Source organism: Meriones unguiculatus, chromosome 11 (assembly GCF_030254825.1).
Source record: "Meriones unguiculatus strain TT.TT164.6M chromosome 11, Bangor_MerUng_6.1, whole genome shotgun sequence".
NCBI classification, from domain to species: domain Eukaryota; kingdom Metazoa; phylum Chordata; class Mammalia; order Rodentia; family Muridae; genus Meriones; species Meriones unguiculatus.
In genome coordinates, this window is record NC_083359.1 from 51588595 (window position 1) to 51616201 (window position 27607).

Below are 27607 nucleotides of genomic sequence, written 5' to 3' on the forward strand. Positions count from 1 at the left end.
CTTCTCCATTACTTATTTTTGTCCAGCACCTACTTCATAAGTGTCTGTAGAAAGAATGTGGACTCTCCTGTGGTAGCTACTGTCATTGCTTCATCAACTTTTGTCAACTACACCCCTCATTAATCTTTCATTACCCCTCATTCTTTAAATACCTTTACACATCAGGCTACAGATTTTTCCTAAGCTATTTTTTTATGGTGGAAGGACAAAATTCGTGTTCTATACAGCTTACCATCCCTCCTATCCCCTGAGTCTTACCTCCTGATACTGAGACCACAGACTTCCTTCAGTTTCTTGGCTCCTCTTGCCATCCTCTCTGTTGGCATGTCTTCTAGATATTCACATCATTCCCCTGCCAAGGACCCTCTCGGGTTCCTCACCAGCCAGCCCTTCTTCCCATGTCTTTCTTTAGACTGATCATGCTGTGCTCTACAGCTGACGTGATTCTGCAAAGCACTGATGTAACCAAGGCTGCTGCTTGAGACCCTCTTGTGCCTTCCCACAGGCCTAGTGGAAGAGTCCAAGGGTTCTGGGCTAGCTTTCTCACAATCTAGTCTTTCTTCTCAGTCACTCTAGCTTCATGTCTTGGTTCATACTAATTTAGGGGAATGCAGACTGAGGAGGAACTGCCAGGAAAGAAGATGGAAGAATGGAGTTCAGGAGAAGCACCCAGTAAGGCTTCTTAGAAGCTATAGAAGCTAATGCATCAGACAAGGGAAAGTTCCTTTCACTGAGACACTGCAGGGAGGGAGGGCATCACGCCCAGTTGGTAGATGGGAAAACTGAAGCTCAGAGTGGTATATATAAGGTCATATAATGTGACGGAGTTGGGTTCAGGGAGCAGAAGTCTTGAGCTTTCAATGCACAAGGCAGCAAGTGAGCATCATGACTGGGCCAGAGTACTGAAGCCAGCTGGCTTAAGAAACAGCCATCAGGCATGTTTCACCTTGTGGATGTGTGAGGTAATTCACTAGTCAATGAATTCCTTGGCAGGTGCTAGAAAATGGATTATGTGCACCTTGTCTCCTAGTGAGGGAGACAGAGGTCAAAAGAGGTCAATGAGGAGCTTGGAATCAGAACTGAATCTCCTTGAATGGTAGGGTTAGCCAAATGGACTGAGGCTTCACCATGGAGCTATTTTGCTCAAATTAAGACCTTCATGGAGCTCCCTGTCTTCACTGTTCTGCACCTCCAGTATCCAGCTTGTAAGAATCAAAGTACAAGCAGGCAAGCTTAGAGTTAGGAATGTGATAAAGGACCCTGCCACCAGCAAACCAGCAGACAGGAAACTAGAAATAGGAAGGTTGCTGAGCTTTGCTGTGGCTCTGAGAGTGGGTGCTGCTCTCAAGAGAGAGGTTAGCAGGAGGGATGTTGCAGGAGGACCACAAATGACATAGCCCTGTAAGCCAAGGCCCCATGTCATGTACTTTCGTAAGAGTCCTGCACCTCCCCAGGGCAGGTTTCCTAATGACCTTTGAGCCTCAGCATCTGCTGGCATGGAATTTGCCACATCTCTAGGTTCTTCTTCCTTGATGACACAGGGTTCAGGCCATTCTCTTCCATATGACCCAGGATCCAAAGTTACATAAGGCCCCAGGACACAAAGCAAATCTTCCAGAACGATATGAAGGAGAAAGAGAGTTTCTACCATGGCCATCTACATGGGAGGAAACTGACCCATGAATTAAATGTCCTTTTGCCACCCTGCATAACCCCATCCACTCCACCAATTTCTTTCCTGCTTAATTACAACAATCTAGGTCAGTGGTTCTCAAACTTCCTAATAGTTACTCATGTTGTGGTTGACCCCAACCATAACATTTTGTTGTTGCCACTTCATAACTGTAATTGTTACGAATCGTCTGATATGCAGGATATTTGATATGTGACCCCCAACATGGTTGCAACTCACAGGTTGGGAACTGCTGCTCTAGGTCCTTTTACACTCCAACAAACTACTACTCAAGGCTCCCTTTGAGAAGTCCCACAGACAACCAATCAGCTTCAGGTCCCACCTGCTCCTACCCAGCAGGCTCTTCAGGGAAGGAGGATACAAAGAATTTTTTTCCCTCCCTTTCTTTCAGGCCATACAGCTGTGTAATGTTTGGGCTATCATGACCAATTGTTTCCCTAGTCCCGCTGTGTAACCAGAAGGTACAGAGGCTGTAGGAATGTGGAAGGAGAGCTCACATTTTAGAGTTCAGATTTTCTAGGCAGGAATCACAGGATTGAGAAGCCAGGGGTAGGCACTTTGTGCACACACACACACACACACACACACACACACACACACACACACACGAATGCATGCACACAGGTCAGAGGTCAACATTGGGTATCAGTTGTCTTTACTTTGGATTTTGAGTCAGGGTGTCTCAACCAACCTAGCCCTTACCTATGGCTAGGCTGGTTGGCCAGCAAGCTCTAGTACTCTACCTTTCTGGCCCCAGCATCAGGATCACAGGCCTGGATGCCATGCCCAGCATTTTAGGTGTATGCTGGAGATTGAAATCATCCTCTCCTGCTTACGTAGTTAGCATATGATCCACTGAGCCATCTCTCCCAACTCCAACCTTTTCTGTACAACTTTGCTATGGAGAAAGATGTTTTGAAAGCACCATCCAATAGTCATTGGGAGCGTGTAACACTGACTTAACCAAATACTACATTGAGAAGCAACTTGTCTCCTTCTTCCCAAGGGGGTAGAGATTTCATAGCTGAAACTATATAGGAAGTCTTAACTTCCAAGACTTGCTTAATGAGAAAAGCAAGCTTATCAGGAAACAGAAACCAGACATCCCAAAGTACGTATGTCTCAAAGGAGAACATAGGGTTCATCCTGACTCTAGCTAGCTGGGAGGATCTCTTCTTCATGTGGAACAGGAAGCACGACTCTAAAATGCAGGTGGTATTCACATAGCACCAACAGCCCAGGGACCTGCTTTGATCCCCTTCATCCCTTAAATGCCACACCAGCTTACCTCATTCATTTCAGACTGGCCTACAGTTTGCTATGTTGCTGATATGACTTTCACATCCTCTTGCCTCCACTTTTACAATGCTGAAATGGCAGAGGATTTCATTTTATATGGTGCTGAGAATTGAGCCCAGGGCTTCATGAATGCTAAGCAAGAACTCCACCAACCAAGCTACCCATATCTCCAGCTTAAACACCTAACATTCTGGGAAGGGTTAAAAGCTAAAGCCACTGAAAATGAGAGCTGACTAGGCTGGTTTGTAATCCCACCCCACAAACAAAAGCACTCATCACAGATACTTGCTCATAAAGTTTATTGACAACTGTTTGGTCCCAAAACACAAACAGCACTTGAAACACACACACACACACACACACACACACACACACACACACCCCACAAATGTGTTCAAACAAAGTAGACATTTAAGAAAAACATCTTGTCCCCCAAGCCTGATTGAAAGCAAACAGTGCACAATGAGAAGATGGGGAAGGAGATTCTGGTGATCACGTTTGTCTTTTTAACAGATAAATCTAATCTGCTATATCCTTTCACCCAGAAAGAGTGTCTCACCATTTCCATGTGCATATATCATAGCATCTTCACCTAAGCCTCTGGATAAAGAAATAGTGATTGGACTGGCCACCATGGACACATCTCAGACTCAATGAGCTTCCATCAAGTTTTTACATCTTTAAACAGCAATGGTTAGTCACACTCGCCCCAGACACACGGGCAACTCCAACAAATGGCAAAGAGATACCTATTCACTGTACACAACTATGCTTTGTTGCCCACAGAAACTGACCTTTGAGATGGCTCCAAGTGACTTTAGTGACACCTGGCGTTTTCAAAGTCCATAATCCCTTTTGCGCTTGCAAACCTGAAGTCTGAGTAGGCAAGCTTAGCCTTAGGATGTCTGCAAATAAGTCAACTCACATTCTTAACATCAACTTTATTACACTGCTTAAAAGCCTTAAAGAAATTGCACATGTGCCATTTTGCTTCCTATTCACTAAGTCTGCAGAAAAGTACCATGAGGCCTTGAAGAAGTGCTATCAAGCCTCAAAAAAGAAGTGCTGCCAGGCCTGCATAAGAAGTACCTTCAGGCTCTGCACAGAGTGTGGCAGGCCTGCAGAACATTTCAGTGCAGGTCCATCTGGGGTAGGTCATGTGCTGAGAACTGGAAATCACTGGCTTCATTTAAAAGATTTTGGCAACAAAAATTCAACTGGTAAAAAAAAATATCTCTAGAGCCTTCAATTTTATGACATTTTATCAAAATGCTGGCTATGATATCAGAATCCATTTTCTGGCTTTCTAGGAAAAAAAATTTATATATATATAAACATTTCCCACCAAAGAAACCATCTAACAAGTGGAAGACTGTGCGCCAACAGGTTCTTTCTGCTGTATGGATCTGCCTTTTTTTGCCCAACAAATACAATCCATTGTAAATGTCAGGCCTCTCCAGTAGGAGTGAGAGGCCACTCATGAGTGGACACCTCAGACACCCAGAGAGAAGGCCATTCCACAGGTGGTGCCCACAAGGCTGGCTTTTCCCAAATGCCAACATCAGACACCACAAAACAAAACAAAACAAAAAACAAAACAAAAAACCCAAATGTGCTTCCAATAGCGAGAAGTAACAGTAAAACCAGACATTAAAAGACAACTAACATGAACACACATCCTCACATGGAGTGCTTCCCAGCTTTACAGCCAACTCTAAAATCACAAAAACAAGGTTAGGCTGATCAACCTTGGCCTTCACATAACAGATAGAACTCCGGTCTCTTCCTAGTGGAAATAGTATCGAACCCACGCCTCTTGAAGCACCTCGCTACTCAGCTCTGATTTATAATTTATGCATTTGATGCATAGTTTAAAAAAATCAGACTCTTAGCAATACCATCTCTCAACACACAATAATGTGTGCCGTCATTCAAATGCTGACTTTAAATGCATGACACCATGACACTGAGACCGTCTCCTTTCCTTAAAGTGATCCTTATCAAACTGAGAAGACGAGAAGGGAAGCATGAAACAACTTTCTAGAAAGCTCCTAAATGGAATCCCAAAGTGGAAACATTTAAAAATTTGGGATGAAGCCACAATGATCAATCACAGACATAGTTACATAAAAAACAAGGCACACCAACAAGTCACCTAGAAGCCAGGAACTTTCTTGTCAGCTTGAATATGGCTCTCCTGCTGCCCACTTCTCCCCAAGTGTGTGACCCACAGGCTCATGGATATGCTTGGCTTCTTGAACAACCACAACTCCATTTGTTTAAACAAAAATCAGAGGTTGCTCAATGGGAGTCAAGCCACTTCCTGCTGAGTGATCTCTGCTTACTTCTTCCCCAACCACCACAATTCATCATAGTCTAAAAAATTTTGGTAAATATATTATAGATTCCTTAATGGAGGCCAGAGTTCTTTCAAATAACTGAGAGGAATAAAGAAAGAAAGAAAAAGTTCATTTGTAAGTTCAAAAGGAACATCGCCCTATGGACCATCAATAAAAGTAGCTTCTGGGGTCAAGACATAAAATAAGGTTTTTAAGACCATTTTGTTTGTAGATTTAGACAGTTTTCCCCATCCTAATTTAACTCTGTGTTCTAAATGGGAGTTAAAGCTTGGTTACAGGTGCAAAAGAAAAGTTGGCTGCCAATTTAACTCTATTTTTGGGCTGCTTTTTGGCTGGGCTTTCCACTGCATCCTTGCTGAACAGTGACTCAGGGGCTTCTAAGAAGGGGTTGGGAGGAGCAGGGTTAGATGCTGGGCTACAGGGTGAGGAGTCACAGAGAAGATTCCCCTTCTTTACTGGTACTGGAATTTCTGTTTTTTCTTCTTGGTTTAAAGCTAAAATTCCTAGAAAAACAAAAAAGTAAATAGATTTAGTTCCAGGGCTCATAAGAAGTACTGGATTTCAGTTCATCTGTATTTAAAAAACAAAACAAAACAAAAAACCTTATAAAACCCCACCAAAGTCAGGGTGGTTGTAAATCTAGCTCTCAGAAAGGTAAGGTAGGATTACAACACCAGGCCAACCTTGTCAAGATGCTGTCTCAAAAAACAACAAACAGTATTCAGGAGTTGGAGGCAGAGGCAGTCAGATCTCTGTGAACTTGAGGCCAGCCTGGTCAACAAAGCAATTTCCAGGACAGCCAGGGCTGTTACACAGTCTCGAAAAAACAAAAAACCAACCAACCAACCAACCAACCAGCCACCAAATGTCACACTATGTCACAATTTAGATATTAGTTACATGGCCAACATTGTATGTCACAAAAATCAAATATTTATAAATGACCCATCACCTTTCTTCGGATTGCAAATTTTTAGAGAGGTCATGTTGGCTACCTATCAAAGGCCAGTTTGCTTCCTCAGACTCTTTGCTCTTTCATTCTCTGTCTAGGACCAAAGCCTCATAAGCTTCCTGTGAACTTCCTGAGGCAACGGGGACATTTGTGCTAGGGAGTGTCTGCCTGTTTTTCTTACAGAGGCCACATGCTTGTCATGGTGTTGACACCAGAGATAAGGGGAGAGCCATGTGGAACCGTGGCTACTTTAAAACATCAGCTGTTTTCTTCAGAGCTTAGATCACATAACCCACAAGTGTTTGAGAAAGATAGACCACTGTACCTTAGATGCCTTCTGTGTGTAGCAAGGGACCCCTGATGACAAGGTCAAGTGATAGTGTCAGAGGGATGATACAGCCTCAGCTGCTCCTTGGGCAATGAGCAGAGACCCATGCTCCTCAGATTCTTGCTCTCCTCTGTCCCAAGTAATTGGAAGAGCTTCATGGGCCAGTACCCCATGAAGAAGCAACTCTCACCTCTACCACCTGGAACCCCTCATTTCAAAGGAGCACACAAGTGAGTCTGTGTCCTCACTGGCTCTTTCCAAGTCAGAAGTAGCTTCAAACCCTCTGGCCCTATCTGGGGTCACCAGTACCAAACACTGCCTTACAAAGACTATGTACAGTGGAAGCCAGCCTATAGTACAGAAGGAAGTATGGGCAAAAAAGGGAAGAGTCAGATTAAAGAAACAAAAAAGAAAAAGTGAAGGGTTTCCACAAAGCATCTGGGATTCCTCAAAGAAGGCAGAATGACCCGTAGTCACCGTAGTCAAGAGACTTAACCTCTGGAGTGGAGATGGTGGCCCCACTGACAGTATGGTCAGAGTTCCAATGTCTATCAGCCCCAGCACCTGACAGAGGAGTAAGAAAGCTGAACAGACCTCACATCAGACTGGCACTAAGTTTGGATGTTAAGAGGTTAGCTTTTAATCATTGCACTCAGGAGGCAAAGGCACGAGAATCTCTGAGTTTGAGGCTAACAAATTTCAGAACAGCCAAAGCTACCCTAAAACCCTGTCTTGAAAAACAAAACAAAACAACAACAAAAAAGGGGGTTTAGCTCTATTGGTTTTTAGGTCACAGGACTCCAGGGCCTTAATCCATAGGTACCTTGCTCAGACCAGCTTCCTAAAGCCCCAATACACACTGGACCCTACGCAAATGTTATGTAACCTTAACATAAATGTTATGTACTACATTTATGTAGTAGGTAACAGGTGCTGAGAAGTTGAACATCAAACATGATGGTCAGAAGTACCAGAGGACCCAGGATAAGACTCATTACTCAAGTGCTCTTTCACAGACCGGTGACACTTCCCCTGAACTTTAGATTACACCTGGTTTATAAATTAGCAGAAACCCCAACAAGGAAGGGACTGAATCATCAGCATGGGTACTTTTATACCTGCAACAGCATTCTTTTTTCCTATGTCCACCAGACACCTCCTATACTGGCAGCATGGGTCATTTGCTAAACCCACATAGAGGTGTTCAGCATATAGGGTGTGACATACCCAATGGCTCTTGAGGGTGTTCTTCAAACTGAATGAGATCAGTGGGCTGCAGGATGACAGGATCTGGTCTTAGCTGAGGGGATGGCAGGCATGAAGGGACAGGAGCACAGAGGAGGTCAACAGGAGAGCTGTTGGTCAGGTGCAGAAGCTCCTGCTCCATCTGGCTGGGCCCTGCAGATAGAAGGCAGGCAGCTATATTCAAATATGCACAAAGGTCTACCCCTGAGGTTCTCCTCAGCTTCAGAAGTCAGCATAAAATAATCAAGCACTCTCTCTTTATATATACATATTTATTTATTTAAAATAAAAAACAACAAACAACAACAAAGCCATTATCAGAAGACCTCTGACAAACAATACACTAAAGCCAACAGTCTGCTGAAGACTTGTGTTCTTTAGAACATTGGTCCCTGAAGATGCCAAAAAGGAAAAGAGCCTTTAGAGAAGAAACAAAACTACTGAAGGTTGAGGACAGTGGAAGGAGACAGCCAGGGCAAGAAGCTTCAGCAGAGTTAGATGCTGGAAACAGCTTTTCTCTAAACACAAGGCAAAGTAATCCTTCTAGCTACTTGTGATGCTGTGTTTAGATTTCTCTTACATTTAATGGTAGAGCCCAAGTCTACAGAGTTCTGAAGTTGGCTTCTGTCGACACAAGAGCTGGCTCTACATAAAGCCTGAGACTCAATTACCTGGATGAGCACTTTCACACCCCTATATGTTATGCTCCATAGTCAGGTTCCTGAGCCTTTTTCTCATAAGGCCTATGTGATATGTATGTTGTGTCCTTTCCAAATCTAGTCTAGCAAGAACCCTGATGACCCAGCTCAGCATAGTCCACCAACCTTAGTATCCATTCACTGACTAGCCTTTAGCAGAATTCCATTAGCCTATCAGCACAAATTCACCTAACCTTCCTGACACGTTGTATTTGGATATTTGGGGCTGGGCTCTCTTTCTATTTATCACCACAGTTTTAAACAGTCATTTTAGTAAGCATCCAAAAAGAAAAAGAAACAAAACATCTGAATTGGGATAATCTTTAAGGACCAATCATTTACTTAGCCAATCATTCAATACTACCACATGTAGTTGTTAACGACACACTAAACTGCACTTGGGGGAATGAATATTTAGGTCTGTAGTGATGGCTTATCAGTTAAGAGCATTTGTTGTTCTAGCAGAGAACCTGGATTTGGTTCCTAGCACCCATATAGTGGCTCACAACTATCCATAACTCTTGTTCCAGGGGACCCAATGCCCTATTCTGATTTCCTCAGCCACCAGATGCACACATGGTGCACAGACATATATGCAGGCAAAATACTCATACACATAAAAATAAAAAATAAAAAATAAACCATCTAAAATTGCTTTAAATATATGTTTAATTTTAATTAAAATACCCATTGTCCTTTTTCCTCCACATATCCTAAACCCAAGCCACCTCCTGGAACTTTAAGGCTTTGTCTACTTTATTGTTTTTTCCTAGTACCTGTTCTAAGCTGCAGTTCTGAGGCTGTATGGGATTCTGGCACCTCCAGGATCTGCTTGCTGACTGCAGGCTGGTCTTCATGATTGGCAGGGAAAAGGTCAAGTGAGCTTAGCCGGTCTAGAAGACAACAGTGCCCATCAGAGAAAGGTCAAATGAGAGCATCACAATTGACTCAGGGGAGGGGATGGGAGCTTACTTACTTTTCATGTCATTTTTTAACACCACAATTCTCTTATGACCATGTCCTTTTATCCAGACCACCTGAACACAAGACATACTCCTGGTTAAGCAGTGGAAAATGAGAGAAAAGTAATCTAATAGGTGAATGGGGCTTGGGAGGCCTCATTCTCCTGTGCTTCTCACACAACAGAGTTAAAACTCAATGAACAGCTTTTCTATGCTAGCTCTTTAGCTTCTAAAGCAATAGACAGCAAAGGATAGAAACATGTCCTCCTGAAAAAGCTGAGCAATTAAAACTCAAAAGATGCAGTATTAAAAGTATTTATGACTCTTCAATATTATCTTCCATACCTTTGTGACTTAAATCCGGAAACTTCCCACTTACTTTTTCTAATAGAAACTGAACTCAGCCTCAAAGGATAGCATCTCTTAGATCCATCAACTAATTGCTGATCCTGACAGTAAAGCAGCAGCCCTGACCTGATGGTACCACTCTGACCCTTCAGCCAGGTCAGGGTAAAAGTATGCCTTGGCTCCCAGTAAATCTCTATCCTCAGTTTCCAGGCATTCTTCTACTATTTTATCATAGCCTAAGCACCCTTTCTCAAATACTTGGAATCAGAAGGGACTTGGGAGGATTTGCATATACCTAGTACTGGTCTGGGTATATGATAGACTTAAACTAGACCTCTCTTTCTCTTAAGAATCATATAAATATAGCCTGAAGGCAGGTAAATGAGTTTTCCGTTGTTTTTATAATGAAAAAGTATTCTGCCTGCAATTCATCATAGGAGGTCAGGTATAGACTGTCCAATGTGGTACCACCTTGCCTACCGAAAGTTTTGGAATATTTTGCATTTTAGAATTTGACTACAAGTGCTCACACATTTTAACCCAGCTCAACTCCTTTACCAACATGTTCTGGGGCCTGGACAGCAATCAGGACCCTGCGTAAGCTCCTTCCTCCACTCAGTCTCCTTCAGCTCTTTTGTGGAGAGCAGTGATGCTCTCCAAAGGTAAACCTAAGCTTCCTTGCCTTCTCCACAGCAAAGGGAAACTCTTACTTGAAGGAGCAAGACCCTCAGAACAGCTACTATAGGGCTCTAGCATGCTTGTATTTTTTTTTTTTTCATTTTTATTCTTTGCAGGTCAGCAAGCACTCTCCCAGTGCAGTTTCATTGCTTCTCACATGGCTATTCTTCATCTGTGCATGCCACCTTACCTACCATGACAACTTATGCCTCCGTGCTACACAGTAACTCAGAAATATCTGTGATGCTGCCCCCTCCGGGATTCTCATCCTTAGGAAGTGGCCGTGCCTGGGCCATTTTTCACACTCACTGAGAGGAGATGGGGGGGTGGGGTGGAGGTGGTATCACAGCTATGCTGCTCTAGTCACATTCTACTCAGGACATCTGCTTAGGTGTCCTGTCTGGTTAGGTGACCACTGAGCACATTTCTAGAGGGAAGGCCTGAAACTAACTTACCTGACACAAAATAAAGGGTTTTTTTTGTTTGTTTGTTTGTTTTAAAAAAAGACTGAGAAACACTAAAACCATTTATCTTATTTGGCAGTACTCAGGTGACACCTTACATCTCTGATCAGGAATCAGCAATGGTTCTTTAGAAAGACACTTTCCCAGAAGCTGATGAAAATACCTACCTGTGGGATGGCTCCCAATAACTCCTCCACACTACTGTAGCCATATGTTTTGGGCTGCAGTGTTTCTCCAACATACTTGGTATAAGCTATTGAAAATTCATGAAGGAAAATCTGCTGGTAGTGATAGGTGTGAAGCAGAGATCGCACATTCTTTGCAAACAAGTATAGGCTTGTGAGCTTCACATATTCTTCTGCTTTATCATTCGTAAACACCTGGCCCAGAAGAATAAGAAGAATTAGAAACTTCCTGAGTGACTGGCCCTGCCTCTCTGGAGTGACGGCCTCCTATCAAGTACACTCAGAAGGCCCCAAATCACTTTGATTTCTGAAAGTACTCTAGAAGGGGCTCAAAGAAGGGTCTCCCAAAGCCTTAGGAGATGCTCATGGCAAGGCCTTCCAGACAGGCTCAACAACCCAGGGCAACTATGATTTCTCTGCAGATGTAATCTTGTGAAGTCTGAAGAAACTATGTGAGGAGGGAAGAAAAGTAGGGAATCTGCAGTCCCAAAAGGTAAGGCAACCCAGAAAGACAGACATAGTGGCTGTGGCCCTAGACCGCATCTCCTGGAAATAGTGTGAGGCAAAACAACACTGGCTGCCCTTGTAAACACACACATATAGACACACAGGCGTGCTCACACACACAAAACTCCTGTGTCCTCTGGTATCCAGCTTCTGAAACTGCTTATGAGGACTGCAAAAAAACTGGCACTATAAAAATGTTTCTGAATCTCAACAACCAAAAATTACTTCAAGAGCCAAACTCATAACGAACACAAGGTGTTTCCAGTAGCACTTCTCCATACTGTTGTTCATGCTGAGTGTGTGATACACCATTCAACTCCAATAAATGCTGCCTGAAAGACCTCAGTCAAGTTTGCATCAGTGGTATGCTATTAGCAGTGTTATTACTGCTCATACCAATTTTCTGTTATATGCAACTCTGAAGACCACTGAAGATGCTCCAAGTCCTATAGTTTCAAATGTCCAGCCAAGATTCTTTTATATGAAAACAGACAAGAACATCCATCTTAATATGCAAATCTGTGCTCTTCTTTTGCAAATGGTAAAACTACATGTATACCAATCAGTCATTTAAAAACAAATTTTTGGGGTTGGGGATTTAGCTCAGTGGTTGAGTGCTTGCTTAGCAAGCTCAAGGTGCTGGGTTTGGTCCTCAGCTCTGAAAAAAACAAAAACAAAAATAAAAAAAGGAAAAAGAAAAACAAATCTTCTTACCATTTATCATCAAACAAATATTTGCTCTATATACCTGTTTTAGATAGTTGTATAACAAAAATTGAACTGGAGAAAACTTAACCAGCACCATCCCACTCCACAGATGTGCTGACATCACCAGGAGAAGGGGCACAGGCACTGCCACCAAGCCATGACAAGCTGTTTCTCTTGAGGCTCTGGTAGCACTGCTCAGAATTTGTATTTGATAGACTGTAATTAACAGTTTTTAAGTGTTAGACTGGGAGGCTGGGGTGTAGCTCAGCTTAACACCTATTTAGCATGAGTGAAGCCCTGGGTTCAATTCCTAGTACCACAGAAGCAAGAAGGATTTGATTTAACTATTGACCTAGCACATGGTCACATGATGACAGTTTAATCATTCATTCCCTACATGGTTGAATCGGATCCACTGACATCTTCTGTAAATTCATTTTCTTTTAAGAGACTATATTAAGGGCTGGAGAGGTGACTCAGAGCCAGAACACTGACTGTTCTTCCAAAGGTTCTGAGTTCAATTCCCAGCAACCACATGTGGCTTATAACCATCTACAATGAGAGCTGGTGCTCTCTTCTGGTTCTCAAGCACACATGCAGGCAGAATGCTGTAGAAATAATAAATAAATAAAATTTAAAAAAAAAGAGACTATATTAAGATATAAAATAAGTGGTGTGCTAGGGCTGTTGCTCAGTGAGTAGCAAGATGCTTCCTTGGCACAACAAATCAGCAAAAGCAATAAAAAAGTAAATTATACCCTCTACCACATTTCTTTTCATGCCCCGAAATGTTTTGTTCTGTTTTTTTTTTTTTTTTTTTTTTTTTAAGAGCTGGAGTTGGGAATAGAGAACTGGATCAGCGCAGGTAAGAGTAATTACTGTTCTTGCAGAGGACCTAGATTTGGTTCCCAGAACCCACACGGCAACTCACAACCATCTATAACTCCAGTTCCAGAATACCAAAACCCTCTTCCACCCTCCATGGGTACCAGGCATATGTACAGTGTGCATACACACAAAACACTCACACATATAAAATGAAAACTGTTAAATCTTTAAAAAGCTGCAGTTATCATTAATTTTCAGGATTAATGGAAATAACTTGAATTTTTCATATTGTATGTGTGCATGTGTATGTATATATAACTTCAAATGCCTCAGCAAGTATATAAAATAAACCCATTCCTGCAAATTATCCTCCACACATTTGCCACTGTGACACACTCTCTTTCTCTCTCTCTCTCACACACACACAATGAAAGTAAAAGGGGCATGGAGAGACATAGCTCAGTAGTTAAGAACACTTGCTGCTCTTTGAGGAGGCCCTGGGTTCAATTCTCAGCACCTAAATGGTGGTTCACCACCATTTGTAATGTAACTCCAGTTCTATGAACTCCAAAGCCTCCTTCTGACCTCTATGGGCAGTAGGCATGCATTTGATGTACACACATAAATGCAAGCAACACATTCACACACATAAGTGTGTGAATGAAAGAAACAAAAATGGCCAGCCAATTTCAAGACCTCTAGTGTCCCTCCAGCTCTCCATATACTAATGCAGACCTAACACAACTCCAGAATTGCCAAGCCGAGAAGCTTCCAATATGATGGGTCTTCAGATCCACTCACACACATACCTCCACCAAGTAAGGCAAACTCTTCAGTAGCTCAGTCAAGGTCATGAATCCATATTCACAGGGGTTGAGAGGAGTACAGTGGGTTGTTTCATAACGTCTCCTGAGCTCATCAACAGAAAGATAGGCATCTCCTTCCCAAGACATCAATAACACCAGCAATTGAGCAGTGAGAGACCGAAGAGACTTCCTGTTGATCAGCTGGATCTGTTTGCCGGACTCCATATCAGCAACCTAAGGAAGAGGGCATACAAACCGAATTCAGAGCATCTCATTCTGGCTAACAAAGACCAACAGAGGCACTTAAACACAGAGTATATGGGCTTCTTTGTGACAGCAGACCAACACTTGGAATGAAACTGGAGCAGAAAAGTTTACCCTCCCTACAGCCCATATTAGAAGACACTGTCACAGTTCCCTCTACTTCTGTGTTTTTTCTTCCTTGCTGGTTTCCTCTAAGGCAAAGACACAGCAAACCAGCTGACATGCCTTGGCTGAGCTAGTGACTAGGCTGGTGACCATAGGGAAAGCTACATTTTTTTGATGACATAGAGCTAATTTTAAAGTCAGCATTTTCATCTGCTATGCATCTAGTTGATCACTTAGGATTCTCAACGAGACAAAGAACTTAAGGGAGGGACCCTCTGAAAGATACAGGGCATTGCCTGGGCACCAAATACCAAGTGCAGAGACAAGAACTTGGTGATTGAGACTACTTGCCTTCTTCAGGTCCAAAGACCTGCCATGGGTCTTTAACTGCAGGTGGCAGGGCTCTGTGTACTCACACCATCAGCCAGTAGATCATCCAGTCTCCTCCCCTTAGACTTCTTCCCCACTGGCTTTGCTTTCTCTGCAAAGACTAAATGGCTCATTGCCTACAGTAAGACCTGAAGACGTGCTTGTCCCCTTTGGACTCTGGACTCAGCATCAGCATATCTTTACTTTTCAGGCACACTCTACACTGAGGCAACAACATGGTGACAGATTCCCACTCCTATAGTGGTAGCAGTATAGTGGTATAGTAGAAACACAGTTCCTGCTTTCAAAGCAGGAGGCTGTGGGGGACTGGAGAGAGGGCTGAGCAGTTAAGGGCCCTTGGTCCTCTTGCAGAGGACCCAGATTCAGTTCCCAGGATTCATATAGAGATAAAACCATCTGTAATTCCAGTTCCAGGTGATCCAATGCCCTCTTTTGGTTTCCACAGGCAGTGCACTATCATTTACGTTGTGCACATGCAAACAGGCAAACACACATACATATAAATAAACTAGATCTTAAAAAAAAAAAAAAGAAAAGAAACAAAGGAGAAAGCAGGCACTCAATTAGCCAGCAAACATGAGTCCAAAGGCTTTGAATCACTGTCTTTAGAATCCTAGACCATTACCAATACTGCTGCTTTTTTTTTTTTTAACTCAACATAGTAATTTTATTGATTCTTTGGGAATTTCATAGTATATGCCCAGATCACACTTACTTCCTAGTCCTTCCATGTCTGCACTCCCCTTGTAACAGCTCCTCTATGCCAAATCCAATTTGTATTATCTATATGATCACTGGAGCATGGTCAAACTCTCAGTGGCCTGCCCCTTAAATAGGACTGAGTCTTTCCCCTCCTGAGCCCCAGCCAGAAGCCATAAATTATGAAGGGCTACACTTCTATATCCTTATCATACTTTTTAAGAGTTCTCTTCTGTGGCTTCCTGTTTAGGCTGTTCCTTTTATGGGATGGGGCTTGAGGTTGGGGCAGGAGTTGTCATAGAAGCCTTCCACGTGCCTCTCTCACAACTAGGCATCTGCAGTCACCAAGATCACTGCTGAAGTACCTTCCTTGCTCTTTAGTCAGTGAGAACATAGATCATGGGCTTCCTTCCACATTGTTTCTGGTAAGAGCACAGATCATGAAATAAACCCCCAGCTGCAGTAGGACCATGAACCAAGATAAGGCTTTCAGAAGCAGCCTAGACCACAGACATCAAAATGTTCTCGGGTGGCAGAGGACCAGGGTTCAATTCCTAGCATGGCAGATCACAACCATTTGTAACTCCAGTCCCAGAGTATTCAATGCCTTCTTCTGGCCTCCATGGGCTGCACATATGTGGTAGACAAACATACATACATGCTAGCAAAATATATCCATATACATAAAAAATAATAAATAAATTTTCTTTTAAAAAGTTAATTCAGGGGCTGGGAAGATGGTTCAGCAGTTAAGAGCACTAACAGCTATTCCAGAAGGCCCAGCACACACATGGCAGCTCACAATTGTGTGTAACTCCAGTTCCAGGGGATCTAACACCCTCACAGATAGACATACTGGCTGGCAATACAAGAAAACATAACAAAAAAAAAAAAAAAAAAAAAACAAACAAACGTCAATTCACATAAACAGTTAATTCAGTTGAGCAGGACAAAGACCAAGCTAAATGACAGATAGGTTTATCATAAGACAATATACTTTTCATTTCCAGAATTTCCAACTCCCACCCACAAGCCAAAATGAGGCTTGTCTAGGTCTGCCCACGTTTCAGAGTCCTGAGTTGGAAAGGCCTAACTATTCCTTTTTCTTTTCTGTTTTTTTTTTTTTTTTTTTTCAGATGCAGCCAGAGCCTAAGCATGTGTTCCTTGGTACTTTGGGATTCCTTATACTTTCTGTAAAACTCCCCTTCCCACCATGTGGCTTACCTCCATGCCAGCTTCTCAAATGGAATGGCTTCCCACCCCTCCCCCTCAACCCCTTCTCCATTCTCCTCTTACAATCTGCCTACCTGGAGTCTGTGCAGTACTACTCTCTTCAATCTCCCCCTTTTCTCACGTCTCACAAAGACTCCTTTCCTCACTTGGTTGTTTCTCCCAGTACCTATTATTGAGGACTGAACCCAGGGCTTCAAAAGCGGGGCTAATCCTCTACTATTGACCTTTACCTTCAGTCTTTTTATTTTATTTTATTTTTGATAATTTATTATTTTTATTTCTTTGTGCACTGGTGTTTTGCCTACAGGTCTGTGTGAGTTACAGACAGTTATGAACTGTCATGTGGGTGCTGGAAATTGAACCCGGATCCTTTAGGAAGAACAATCATTACTCTTAACTGCCAAGCCATCTCTCCAGCCATCTCTCCAGTCTTTTTATTTTTATTTAATTTGAAGATAGGGACTTGTTAAGTTGCCCAGGCTGGCCTTGAATTTCAAGTCTTCAGCCTCCTTAGGTTGTAGGATTACGGGCCACACTTCTGTTAATCACTTTTCTGTCCATCTTAGCACCAAGGGGCCACTGGTTCACTAGCATTCCTATCAATAATTTAAGTTCTTTTGCCCCTAAGTCCTTTCCATTGTGATCATCTGGCCAACTCACCATGAGCCCAGGCATCAGCTTCTGGACCTACATCTGTATGGCACATGCACAGTGGCCGTCTCTACAATTCATCTGTGAGCATCATAAGCGCACTATGTACCACCATACCCCTAATTCCACACATCAGACCTTCTCTGAGCTCTTCTACCTTAAGCCTGCCCCCTCTTCTTTAAAGTTACCTTAACCTTCCATTTAATGGTAACATGGCATCCTGTTCTGCTGATAATCTCCAGAATTAGTTTTATCAGATCCCACCCAATAGACTCCTTAATCTTGTGAAAGATTAAGGCAGTCCCTCCTTCTGATTCATTCCCCCCACCTCCTCCTCCTACTATCCCAAACTCTTCTGTGTCTGCTCATTTCCCAGAAGTCCTTGCCTTTGTCTGCTCACTTATCAAGTCATCCTTCTTTAGAACTTTCAAACACACCTAATTGTAGCACCTGGACACCAGGTCACTGGCTCCCTTCATCTCACGTGATTAGCTGTGGTCCTCCTACTTTACTTCTCACAATCAAGCTAGGCCAAAAGCTTTAGCAAATCCTGCTGCCACTTTCCCTTGATACCTCATTGCTCAGTTTACTGTAAGTGCTGTTCTCAGTAGCAAGCCAGTCACTTCCACCCACCTAAGTGTTATAGAACACTACTAGCCACTTTCTTTCTGTCTCCTGAGAGGGCTCCTCCTCTAACCTATCAGTATATAACCAGATTTCCTCTGTGCCTCTGTTTGATGGTGCCACCACTTTCTGCTTCCCTTTCCATTTTTTTCCTCCTGGCAGTCTTTCCCTAGTCCTGTGCTGTATAGTTCTGCAGATGTTCTGGAAACTATCCAGCTGCTCTACCTATACATAGGAAGGTCAGCTCAGCATAGAAGGGCAGGGAAGAGGAGGAAGGTGCCCTCTTCTAAAGGGGCTTTGCCAGCCCCAACGGCAATTTTGAGCTTGTGCTTGTTCTCAGGATGAGCCCTAAATGAGTCAGGGTCCATGGAAGATACATGATACAGTGTGTGTCCCAGGAACCTTGGAAACAAAGAACTCTCTGGAAGAATTCAACTTCAGGCCAGATTGGCTGAGATTACTATACCTGAGCACATGTACCTTAGAATAAAAAGTGACCTTGCCAGTTCAGAAAGGTCATCAATAAAGATATAAAGGAAAGACCATAAATCTAAAGTACCAAACCAAGCCACCTCCTATTACCTAGTAAGGTTTCAATGACACGCAGCAGTGAAACAACAGCAAGACACACAGAGAAATGCTGCACCCCACACGGACCATGGCACAGCCTAGTCAGTAGAAGGACATTGGCTTACCTTTACAACATGGCAGAGCTTCTGTGTCAAAGCTGAGACTGAGCTGACATCATAGTCTTGGAGACGAAATGTATATCCAAAAGTTTTAGCATATTCTGTAAGCAGATCTGTCATCATAAGGCAGTTATCTTTTTGGGACCGCAGAAGCTTAACAAATTGGGCTGCTAGAGCTTTGAATCGCTCCACTTCAGTCAAAGTCAGGATTTTCTCTTCTCCACATTCCAAGACCTTAAAAACACATAAAGAGAAAGGAGGGGTTTGAACACATCATTGTTTTCATAGGTAAATGGCATGGAAACCTACACATTGGTCACTTAAGATGGGAATGTGGTTATCAAAACAAAGTTCTGTAAGATCAAAGAGCTTTTGGCACTCAAACATGAATGTAAAATGTTCCTTTTCCTGGCAATATAAATTCTGTTATGTATAATTTTACAACAAAAAGTTTTAACAATGCTTTTAGAATCAAAGATAATGCAAAAATAACAGAAATTAAACCCTGCTTGAAAGAGCTTCGCACGAATACTCTTACCCCACTTCCAAGGGGGGGGTTGGGAAGCATGGCCCTGCTCAAAATATGTTCGGTTTAATATTTAAATCATCTCATTCTATTTTCAGTGATTACTCTAACACAAGCTGAAGATTATTTTTGAGGTGGAGACTTGCTGTTTAACCCAGGCTGGCTTCAACCATAAAATTCCTTAGCCCCCACCTCATAAATTCTGGGATTACAGAGCAAATCCCATATTTACCTAAATTTACTAACAGGTCAACAATTCAGTTTTGCTGATGAGAATATTTTAGACTCATAACTAAAACCAATAACAACACCTTCCTATATTCTGTTCAGAAAATCACTTAAAGAATTAGAATCTCTTCACTTACTTGTAAAATTTCAGGTATGGCTTCTAAAAGTTCAAGCAGCTTAGTAAATCCATAGTATGCAAGTTTGCACTGCCGGCCAAAGTGGTGGTGGTAAGAGGGAATGAACTTGTTAAAGGGCATCCGGAAATGTGGCTGGTGGCGCAGCAAGTCCACAACATCCTTGGAGAACTGTTTTGTCCTTTCTATTTCATCTTGAGTTCGTTCTTTAGAAAAATAAAGCACCATATAAATTAGGCTTCCACCCACTGTGTTTACTATCAACCCTGAAGAGGTGATGTCAGAGTCACAAGAGATCAGCTTGCCTTCCCCAGCCACACAGCCCACAATAAACACAGATACTTGGTACTAGATTCTTTGCCAGTGGTTCTCATACAGGCTCAAGGCACAATCCTGAGAAGTGAGGGTGTTATTATGGGAGGTGAGAGATACACGTGTCATTACGTATAAGATAGGAACAATGTCTACAAATCCTGTCTACTACACACCTATGTGAACAAGATAGACACAGATGTTATTTCTGTGAAGGAATACTTTTGAACATTCACATGTTTTTTGTTTATTGATTTAATCTTCAGTAAAGTTGCCAACAGAAAAGGGTATCAGATATCAAAGATTTAACAAAACAAAAGAGAAAAATTACTTAAATATTGATCTTCATTTCTATTAACTTTAAATTGACTGGAAGAGAATTAGGAAAAGACAGACACTGCTCTGTTTTAACTCTAGAAGCTTGTGACCTCAAGGACACTGGTAATACACAGAATATGATAATTAACAGATCTGTCTCCCAGACTTCACTGTACTGAACTACTACAACTGGAAAGACAAATGCCACATTCCTCTGGGTTTGTTTTCTTCCAAAGTATACATAGTGAACTAATTCTTAGAGCTAAAACAGTGTCTCCATCAGGTAACTTGGACACTAGAAACCGCTGCACATAGCTGGAAAGTATTTAATAAAATGCTAGCTACAGTTTCTTCTCCCCTTTGAGTAGATCTTAAAAACTAGTAAGTCAGCTTTCTTTCTTTTTTCTCAAGACAGGGTTTCTCTGTGTAGCCTTTGTTGTCCTAAAAGTCACTATAGACCAGTATGTGATCAGCCTGCCTCTGTCTCCCAAGTGCTGGGATTAAAGGTGCCTGGCTAACCAGTGTACTTTCTTACATGGCACATGGCTTCCCTCCCTCCAAAGAACACAGGTTCTACATACCAGGCAGTCTTATAAACTGCATTCCCCAAGAAACCATTAAGAATCATGGCAAGGGACAGACAAGAGCATACCCTTACACACATACACAAATAAACAAACTATTCTACTTAGAAGTAAATGATGGCTAGGCTCATGCCCACAATCCTGGCATTTAGGTTACTAAGGTCGGGGTACTACTGCAAGCCAAGACCAGCCTGGGCTACAAAGGGAAGTCAGTTCTCAAAAGTACAATAAAAACAAAGGCACTACTGAGATAGACAACAAGCTTCTACACACCTCTTTTTCGGATACAAATGACCATGTCATCATCTTGTTGGGACAAGCAGATGGTTGTATCTGGGATCTCTGATACAATATCAATCAACTCACAAACACCATATTCTGTGACATCCCAGTCCTTTGAGAAACACCTATGTTTTAACATGGGAAATGGGCAAAAAAAAATAGTAAAATCATTACCATAGAAATAAGCTTTACAAAAGACTGCTATGTTTTTTCTTTCTTTTTTTAAAGCTTCCCATCAACTCACCAATGATAAGCCTGTGCGAACTCTCTCACAATGACCTGCTTGCTGGCCTGAGACTTGAGAAGTTTTAGTAAATCCTGAGTAAAGCGCTTCACCTGGGACCTATGGGTGAGGGTCAGGAGACGTTTGGAGCCCATTCCAAGAATCTGAAAATGAAACGTTCTGATTACTTATACTATGAAGAACTCAAAAGATATGTTCTTAGGTCAACCTTACTGACCTTGCTCTTGTTACTCTCAGACTATCTCCCTCAATAAGTAATGCCTACATTTTGAAACAGACACAATTCAACAAGTATAGTTAAAAAGAACAATGGCCCAGCTGTCTTGTTTGCTTTTCTTCCTTCCTTCCTTCTTTTTCTCTTTTTTTCTTCCTTCTTTGTTTTTGTTTTGTTTTGTTTTTCAAGACAGGGTTTCTCTGTGCAGCCCTGGCTATCCTGGATTCACTTTGTAGACCAGGCTGGCCTTGAACTCACAGTGATCTCCCTGCCTCAGCCTCCTAAGTGCTGGGATTACAGGCATGCACCACCATGCCCAGCTTGTTCGCTTGTTTTCAAAGTGCCATTGTCTCCAAAGATCATGAGCACATGTTCAGTCTGGCTGACTAATATCAACTCTACAAGACAGCTAAAAAGTTCTTCAGGCCTTTTTAACAAGTGGGAAATTATGAAAATACTGTCCTCAAGGAAGTTATAGGCAATGCTAAGCCCTAGTCCAGTGACTAATGTCCAAATCACAAAAGGTAGAGCCAACTTGTAAGCATATTAGGTTCACAGCAGCCCCTTGCTATAATGAGCATTTGTTAGCCCACAGACACTAGAAGGAAAATGGCCACAGGCCTCCAAGGAATTCTTTCAGGTTGGAAAGTTGTAGTTTCCTCAAAACTTGAGAAGGCTCCTGCATTTGGAAGCCAGCTCTTAACAGATGCTTACTCAGAATGAGAAATGAGGTCTCTATTTTGTCTTAGTCTCTGGCTATGGCAGCTGAAGTCATGCAAGAACATTCCATTCTTTGAAAAAGTAACCCCTTATATCCTTTACCTGCAACACATGAGGCACAGCTTCTAGTAGTTCAATCAGCTTGGAATATCCATAATCTGAAACACGGCACTGCTTTGCAAAATGGTGATGGTATGAAGGGATGAAATTGCTAATTGGTAGTATGCAAGAAGGTTGGTTCTTCAGTAAATCAATGACTTCTCTACTGAACTGGATCAGCTGGGGATTACCCACAGGACTTTTAGAACGCAAAAGCCAAGGGTCTAGAGAAGAAACAAAAACAAAAACAAAACAAAACAAAAAAAACAACATAAGACCTCAGGGATGACTTCATTGGCTGAAAAGCTATTTTGTGTTCTTAGCTCAGAATCACTATGCAGCAAGTAGGTTTTACACCCAGGTGCCACAGAACCAAATGACCAGGCCGTCTTACTGCAGGCAGGCAAACCATTTGCCTTAATTCTCAAAAGGTGTCATCAAGTACAAAGTACTCTAGGGCTATGGTAGAAGTGAAGATGAACAAGGACTTCCCAGTCTACACTATGTTTCAAAGATCCATTTGTAACTTGGCCAGGAAGGTGGCCCATGGGAATGGAATTAACCAATAATGGAGCTAAAATTTTACCCACAACGCTATGAGAGGCCGTAATTTGAGCAGGATGGAAAACTGAAGTAGAAATAGATCTACCTACATACATACTTGTTGATACAGGGTCTCATTATATAGCCCTAACAGGCCTGGACCATCCTATGAAGACCAAACTCACAGCAATCTTCCTGTCCCTGTTGCCTAAATACTATGATAAACAGGTCTGCACAATCAGGTTTCTGCAGTCTCAAGCGCTCACACCTGAAAAAAGCTTTAACTTGGGGGGGGGGGAAGGAGGGTGTGTGTGTGTGTGTGCAGAGATGACTTAGCAATTAAGAGCACTAGCTGCAATTCCAGAGGACCCAGGTTCAAGTCTCAGCACCCACATGGCAACTGTCTATAACTCCAGTTCTTCTGACACCCTCACACATTCATACATGCAGGCAAAACACCAATGAACATAAAATTAAAATAAATTATTAAAAAAAAAAAAGCCTAAGTAGAGCTTGGCATAGTAGCAAATGCCACAAAAATCTAAGCATTGGGGCAGGGGAAGCTGAAGCAAGAGGATCATGAATTCAAGACAAGCCTTGGTTATGTAAGTAAGACATAAGACAGTTTCCAATAATAATAAAAATAATAATAATAGTGATGATAATAAACTAAACAACAAAAAACAAATCATAAAAAACAAACAAACAAAAAACAGACAAAAACCTTTATTGAGAAGTAGAAGGGATTTGTAGACCCATAGCACATGACAGAGGTTGGGAGTCTCCCACAGGAGGCCCTGGGCAGCCCAAGACTGAGGGAAGAGAGGACTGGTTAAGGAAGAAGCTTCTGCCTAGGGATACTTCCAGAGCTACTGACTCAGGCTAGGTTCTCAGTTACCCTTCTACCTTTAAACAGAGGTGCAAGCCTAAGAAGGAAGACACATTAGAGCCAAAGAGAAGTGTGTATGTACGTATGTGGACACTCATAGATATGGAAGATGGTTTTCTCCTTCCACCATGTGGATCCTAGTGCCGAAAGTCAGGTTGTCAGGCTTCATGGCAGGTGCCTTTACTCATCTTGCTGGCACAATGCTGGTATCTTCAAAAGTCAGGTTCTACCAAGTCTTTAGCATCTGGGGAGTTTTAAGATCACAGGAAATATATAAGTGAGCCCCAAAATTCTATCAGAGAATTTTTACAGCTGGCAAACACCTTCAACAAAGTGGCTGGATGCAAAATTAACTAAAAAAAAAAAAAAAATTAGTAGCACTTCTGTATATAAGCAATAAATGGGTTGAGAAATAAATTAAGGAAACAACCGCCTTCACAATAGCCACAAATAATACAAAACATTTTGGTGTAACTCTAACCAAGCAAATGCAAATGACATGACAAGAACTTCAAGTCTTTGAAGAAAGAAGCTCAAGAAGATAACGGGAGATGTAAAGGTTTCCCATGCTCACGGGATCAGTAGGATTAACATGGTAAAAGTCTTACCAAAAGCAATCTACAGATTCAATGCAATTCCCATTAAAAGTCTAACACAGGGTTGGAGAAATGGCTCAGAGGTTAAGTAGACTGGCTCTTCTTCCAAAAGTCCTGAGTTAAATTCCCAGCAACCACATGGTGGCTCATACCTGGTGCCATCTTCTGGTGCACAGGCAAAATGTGTATAACTAATTAAAAAAAAAAATCTTAAAGAAAAAAAAAAAAAAAGCCCAACACAATTCTTTACAGATCTTGAAAGAGCAGCTTCATATGGAAAAATAAAAGACCCAGGGATAGCTAAAACAATTCTGTAAAATACAAGAACATCTGGAGGTATCACCATCCTTGACTTCAAGCTCTATTACACAGCAACAGTAATAAAAACTGCATGCTACTAGCATTAAAAACAGACAGGTTGATCAATGGAATCGAGTAGAAGTCCCAGAAATAAACCCACATACCTACAGACACCTGATTTTTGACAAAGAAGCCAAAACCATATAATGGAAAAAAAGAAATCATCTTCAACAAATGATGCTGGTCTAACTGGATTTCTGCATGTAGAAGTATGCAAATAAATCAGTTATTTATTACTTTGCCAAAACTCAAGTCCGAATGGATCAAAGACCTCAACATAAAACTGAATACATTAAATCGACCAGAAGACAAAGTGGGGAATAGCCTTGAACTCATTGGCACAGAAGACACCTTCCTGAACAGAATACCAACAGCACAGGCTTTAGGATCAACAATCAATAAACGGGACCTCATGAAACAGAAAAGCTTCTGTAAAGCAAAGGACACTGTCATCAGAACAAAATGGCAACATACAGAATGGAAAAAGATTTTTAACAACCCTACATCCGACAGAGGGCTAATATCCAAAATATATAAAGAACCCAAGAAATTAAACATCAACAAACAAAATAACCCAATTCAAAAATGGGGTGCAGTGCTAAACAGAGGAATCTCGAACGGCAAAAAAAAAAAAAGAAAAAACCACTTAAAAAAAATGTTCAACATCCTTAGTCACCAGGGAAATACAAATTAAAATGACTCTGAGATTCCCATCTTACACCCATCAGAATGGTTAAGATCAAAACCTCAAGTGGCAGCACATGCTGGTGAGGATGTGGAGCAAGGGGAACACTCTTCCAATGCTGGTCAAAGTACAAACTTGTACAATCACTTTGAAAATCAATTTGGCAGTTTCTCAAGATCCAGCTATACCACTCCTGGGCACGTGTCCAAAAAGATGCTTCACCATATAATAAGAACACTTGCTCAACAATGTTCATCACAGCTTTATTCATAATAACCAGAAATTGAAAACAACCTAGATGTCCCTCAACTGAAGAATGGATAAAGAAAACGCATTTACACAATGGAATACTACTCAGCTATTAAAAATAAGAAAATCATGCAATTTGCAGGCAAATGGATGGAACTAGAAAAGATCATCCTGGGTGAGGTAACCCAGACACAGAAAGACACGCATTCATAAGCAGGTATTAGCTATCATGTTCAGAATAACCAAGCTACAACCACAGACCCAAAGAAGCCAAGGAGGGCTAAAGGAAGGATGCTTGATTCTCACACTGAAATATAAGTAGAATCTCAATTGAAGTACAGTGGAGGGAAGGAGCTGTGTGGGAGGAGGTGAGGACTAGGTGTTGGGGCGGGGGGACCAGGAGAAAGAACAGAAATCAGTTGGGGAGCATCTATGGGACAGGAAGAGTCCCCAGGTAGAAACCCTAGCTGAGATCCCTAAAAGTGGGAGATATGGAACCTAAAGTTGCCATCTCCTGTAGCCAGGTAGGTGGAACTTCCAGTGAAAGGAGGGGAACACCACCCCACCCATAAAACCTTCAACCCAAAATCTGTCTCACCTATAAGAAGTTTGGGATAAAGATGGAGCCGAGATTGAAGGAATGGCCAACTGGCCAACTTCAGATCCACCCCATGGGAGAGAGCCAACCCCTGTCACTATTAATGATACTCTGCTATGCTTGCAGACAGGAGCCTAGCATAACTGTCCTCTGAGAGCCTTTATCCAGCAGCTAATAAAAACAGATGTAGAGACCCATAGACAAACAATAGGACAGGCTTGGGGAGTTTTGTGGAAGAGGGGGGATAAGGATAGAGGGAGCCAGAGGGGATCAAGGACACCACAAAAAGACCTACAGAGTAAACTAACCTGGGCCCATGGAGGGCCCAGAGACTGAGATCATAGAGACTGAACCACCAACCAAAGAGCTTTCGTGGGCTGGACTTAAACATATGTATCACATGTACAGCATGGTCATCACATGGTCCTCTAACAATGGGAGTAGGGACTGTCTCTGACTCTGTTGCTTGCCTCTGGAGCCCTTTCCTCTAGCTGAGCTGCCTTGTCTGGCCTCAGTGGGAGAAGATGCGCTTAGTCTTGCTGTAACTTGAGGTGACAGGATGGTGTGGTACTCCTTTTATAGGGCTTCCCCTTCTCTGAGAAGGTGGGAGAAAAAAAGATCAGAGGAAACACTTTAGTGAAAATGGTACTGCTGTTTAAAATCCAAGCTTCCTCCTGGCTTTCCTGTAGACAGGTGCGAGTTTAGAGCGCAATCCCCGACACTGCCCCACCTACCAGTATTGGGAGGTGGGGGCTTGTTGTGAATCCACTTCACTACTTTGACACCATTCTGAGCAGTGGCAATGTTCACTCCTGGAATGCAAGTGATGAAGTGCTCTAAGGGGACACCTCTGTGGCTATCTCGCATAATTTCTAGGTCACCAAACTCTGCAGCATAGCAATCTGGAAAGCTGAAGGGACAAAAGAGCAAGTGAAAAAAATGAAAAAAAGCATTGCAGGCTGAACAGCAGGCTTTAATCAATGTATCTGAGAAGTAACTGCTGAGGTACTGCCTCTACAACACATCCTAATGAATAACTCTAGAAATCCCTGGGCAGTGTTCAGCAGGGAGTTAGATAAAGCACTTTGGGTTGTCAAGGGCACCAAGTTTGGGGTTTGTCTGTGGTCCAGAGTTGTTCAGTGTATACAAATAAATGATTTTTTTTTACAACCCTGGAATATGAACATGGGTGAAATGATGCACTCTCTTGGCACTTGTGCAACTTTAAATTTGAATGCATCTCTTTCCTGCAAAAAAGAAACTATCCTCATGTTTAAGTTTGTGAAATCCAACATAATTCCAGCTTCTTG

The 27607-nt window shown here is 42.2% G+C and overlaps 1 protein-coding gene across 2 annotated transcripts in view; it reads right to left on the reverse strand.

The window, feature by feature from the left end:
* Window positions 1-3274: 3274 nt before the first annotated feature.
* Marf1 (meiosis regulator and mRNA stability factor 1) overlaps window positions 3275-27607 on the reverse strand; it is a 50406-nt gene continuing 26073 nt past the window's right edge. For both annotated transcript variants that reach the window (XM_021660546.2, XM_021660545.2), the window contains exons 16-27: window positions 27032-27207; window positions 22381-22601; window positions 21345-21487; window positions 21092-21225; window positions 19608-19810; window positions 18723-18950; window positions 14065-14295; window positions 11195-11407; window positions 9552-9612; window positions 9352-9468; window positions 7860-8030; window positions 3275-5855 (exon numbers count right to left, since the gene is read on the reverse strand). In XM_021660546.2, the coding sequence (XP_021516221.1) occupies window positions 5614-5855; window positions 7860-8030; window positions 9352-9468; window positions 9552-9612; window positions 11195-11407; window positions 14065-14295; window positions 18723-18950; window positions 19608-19810; window positions 21092-21225; window positions 21345-21487; window positions 22381-22601; window positions 27032-27207 (2140 nt within the window). In that variant the 3' untranslated portion in view covers window positions 3275-5613. The remainder of the gene's footprint in view (window positions 5856-7859; window positions 8031-9351; window positions 9469-9551; window positions 9613-11194; window positions 11408-14064; window positions 14296-18722; window positions 18951-19607; window positions 19811-21091; window positions 21226-21344; window positions 21488-22380; window positions 22602-27031; window positions 27208-27607) is intronic.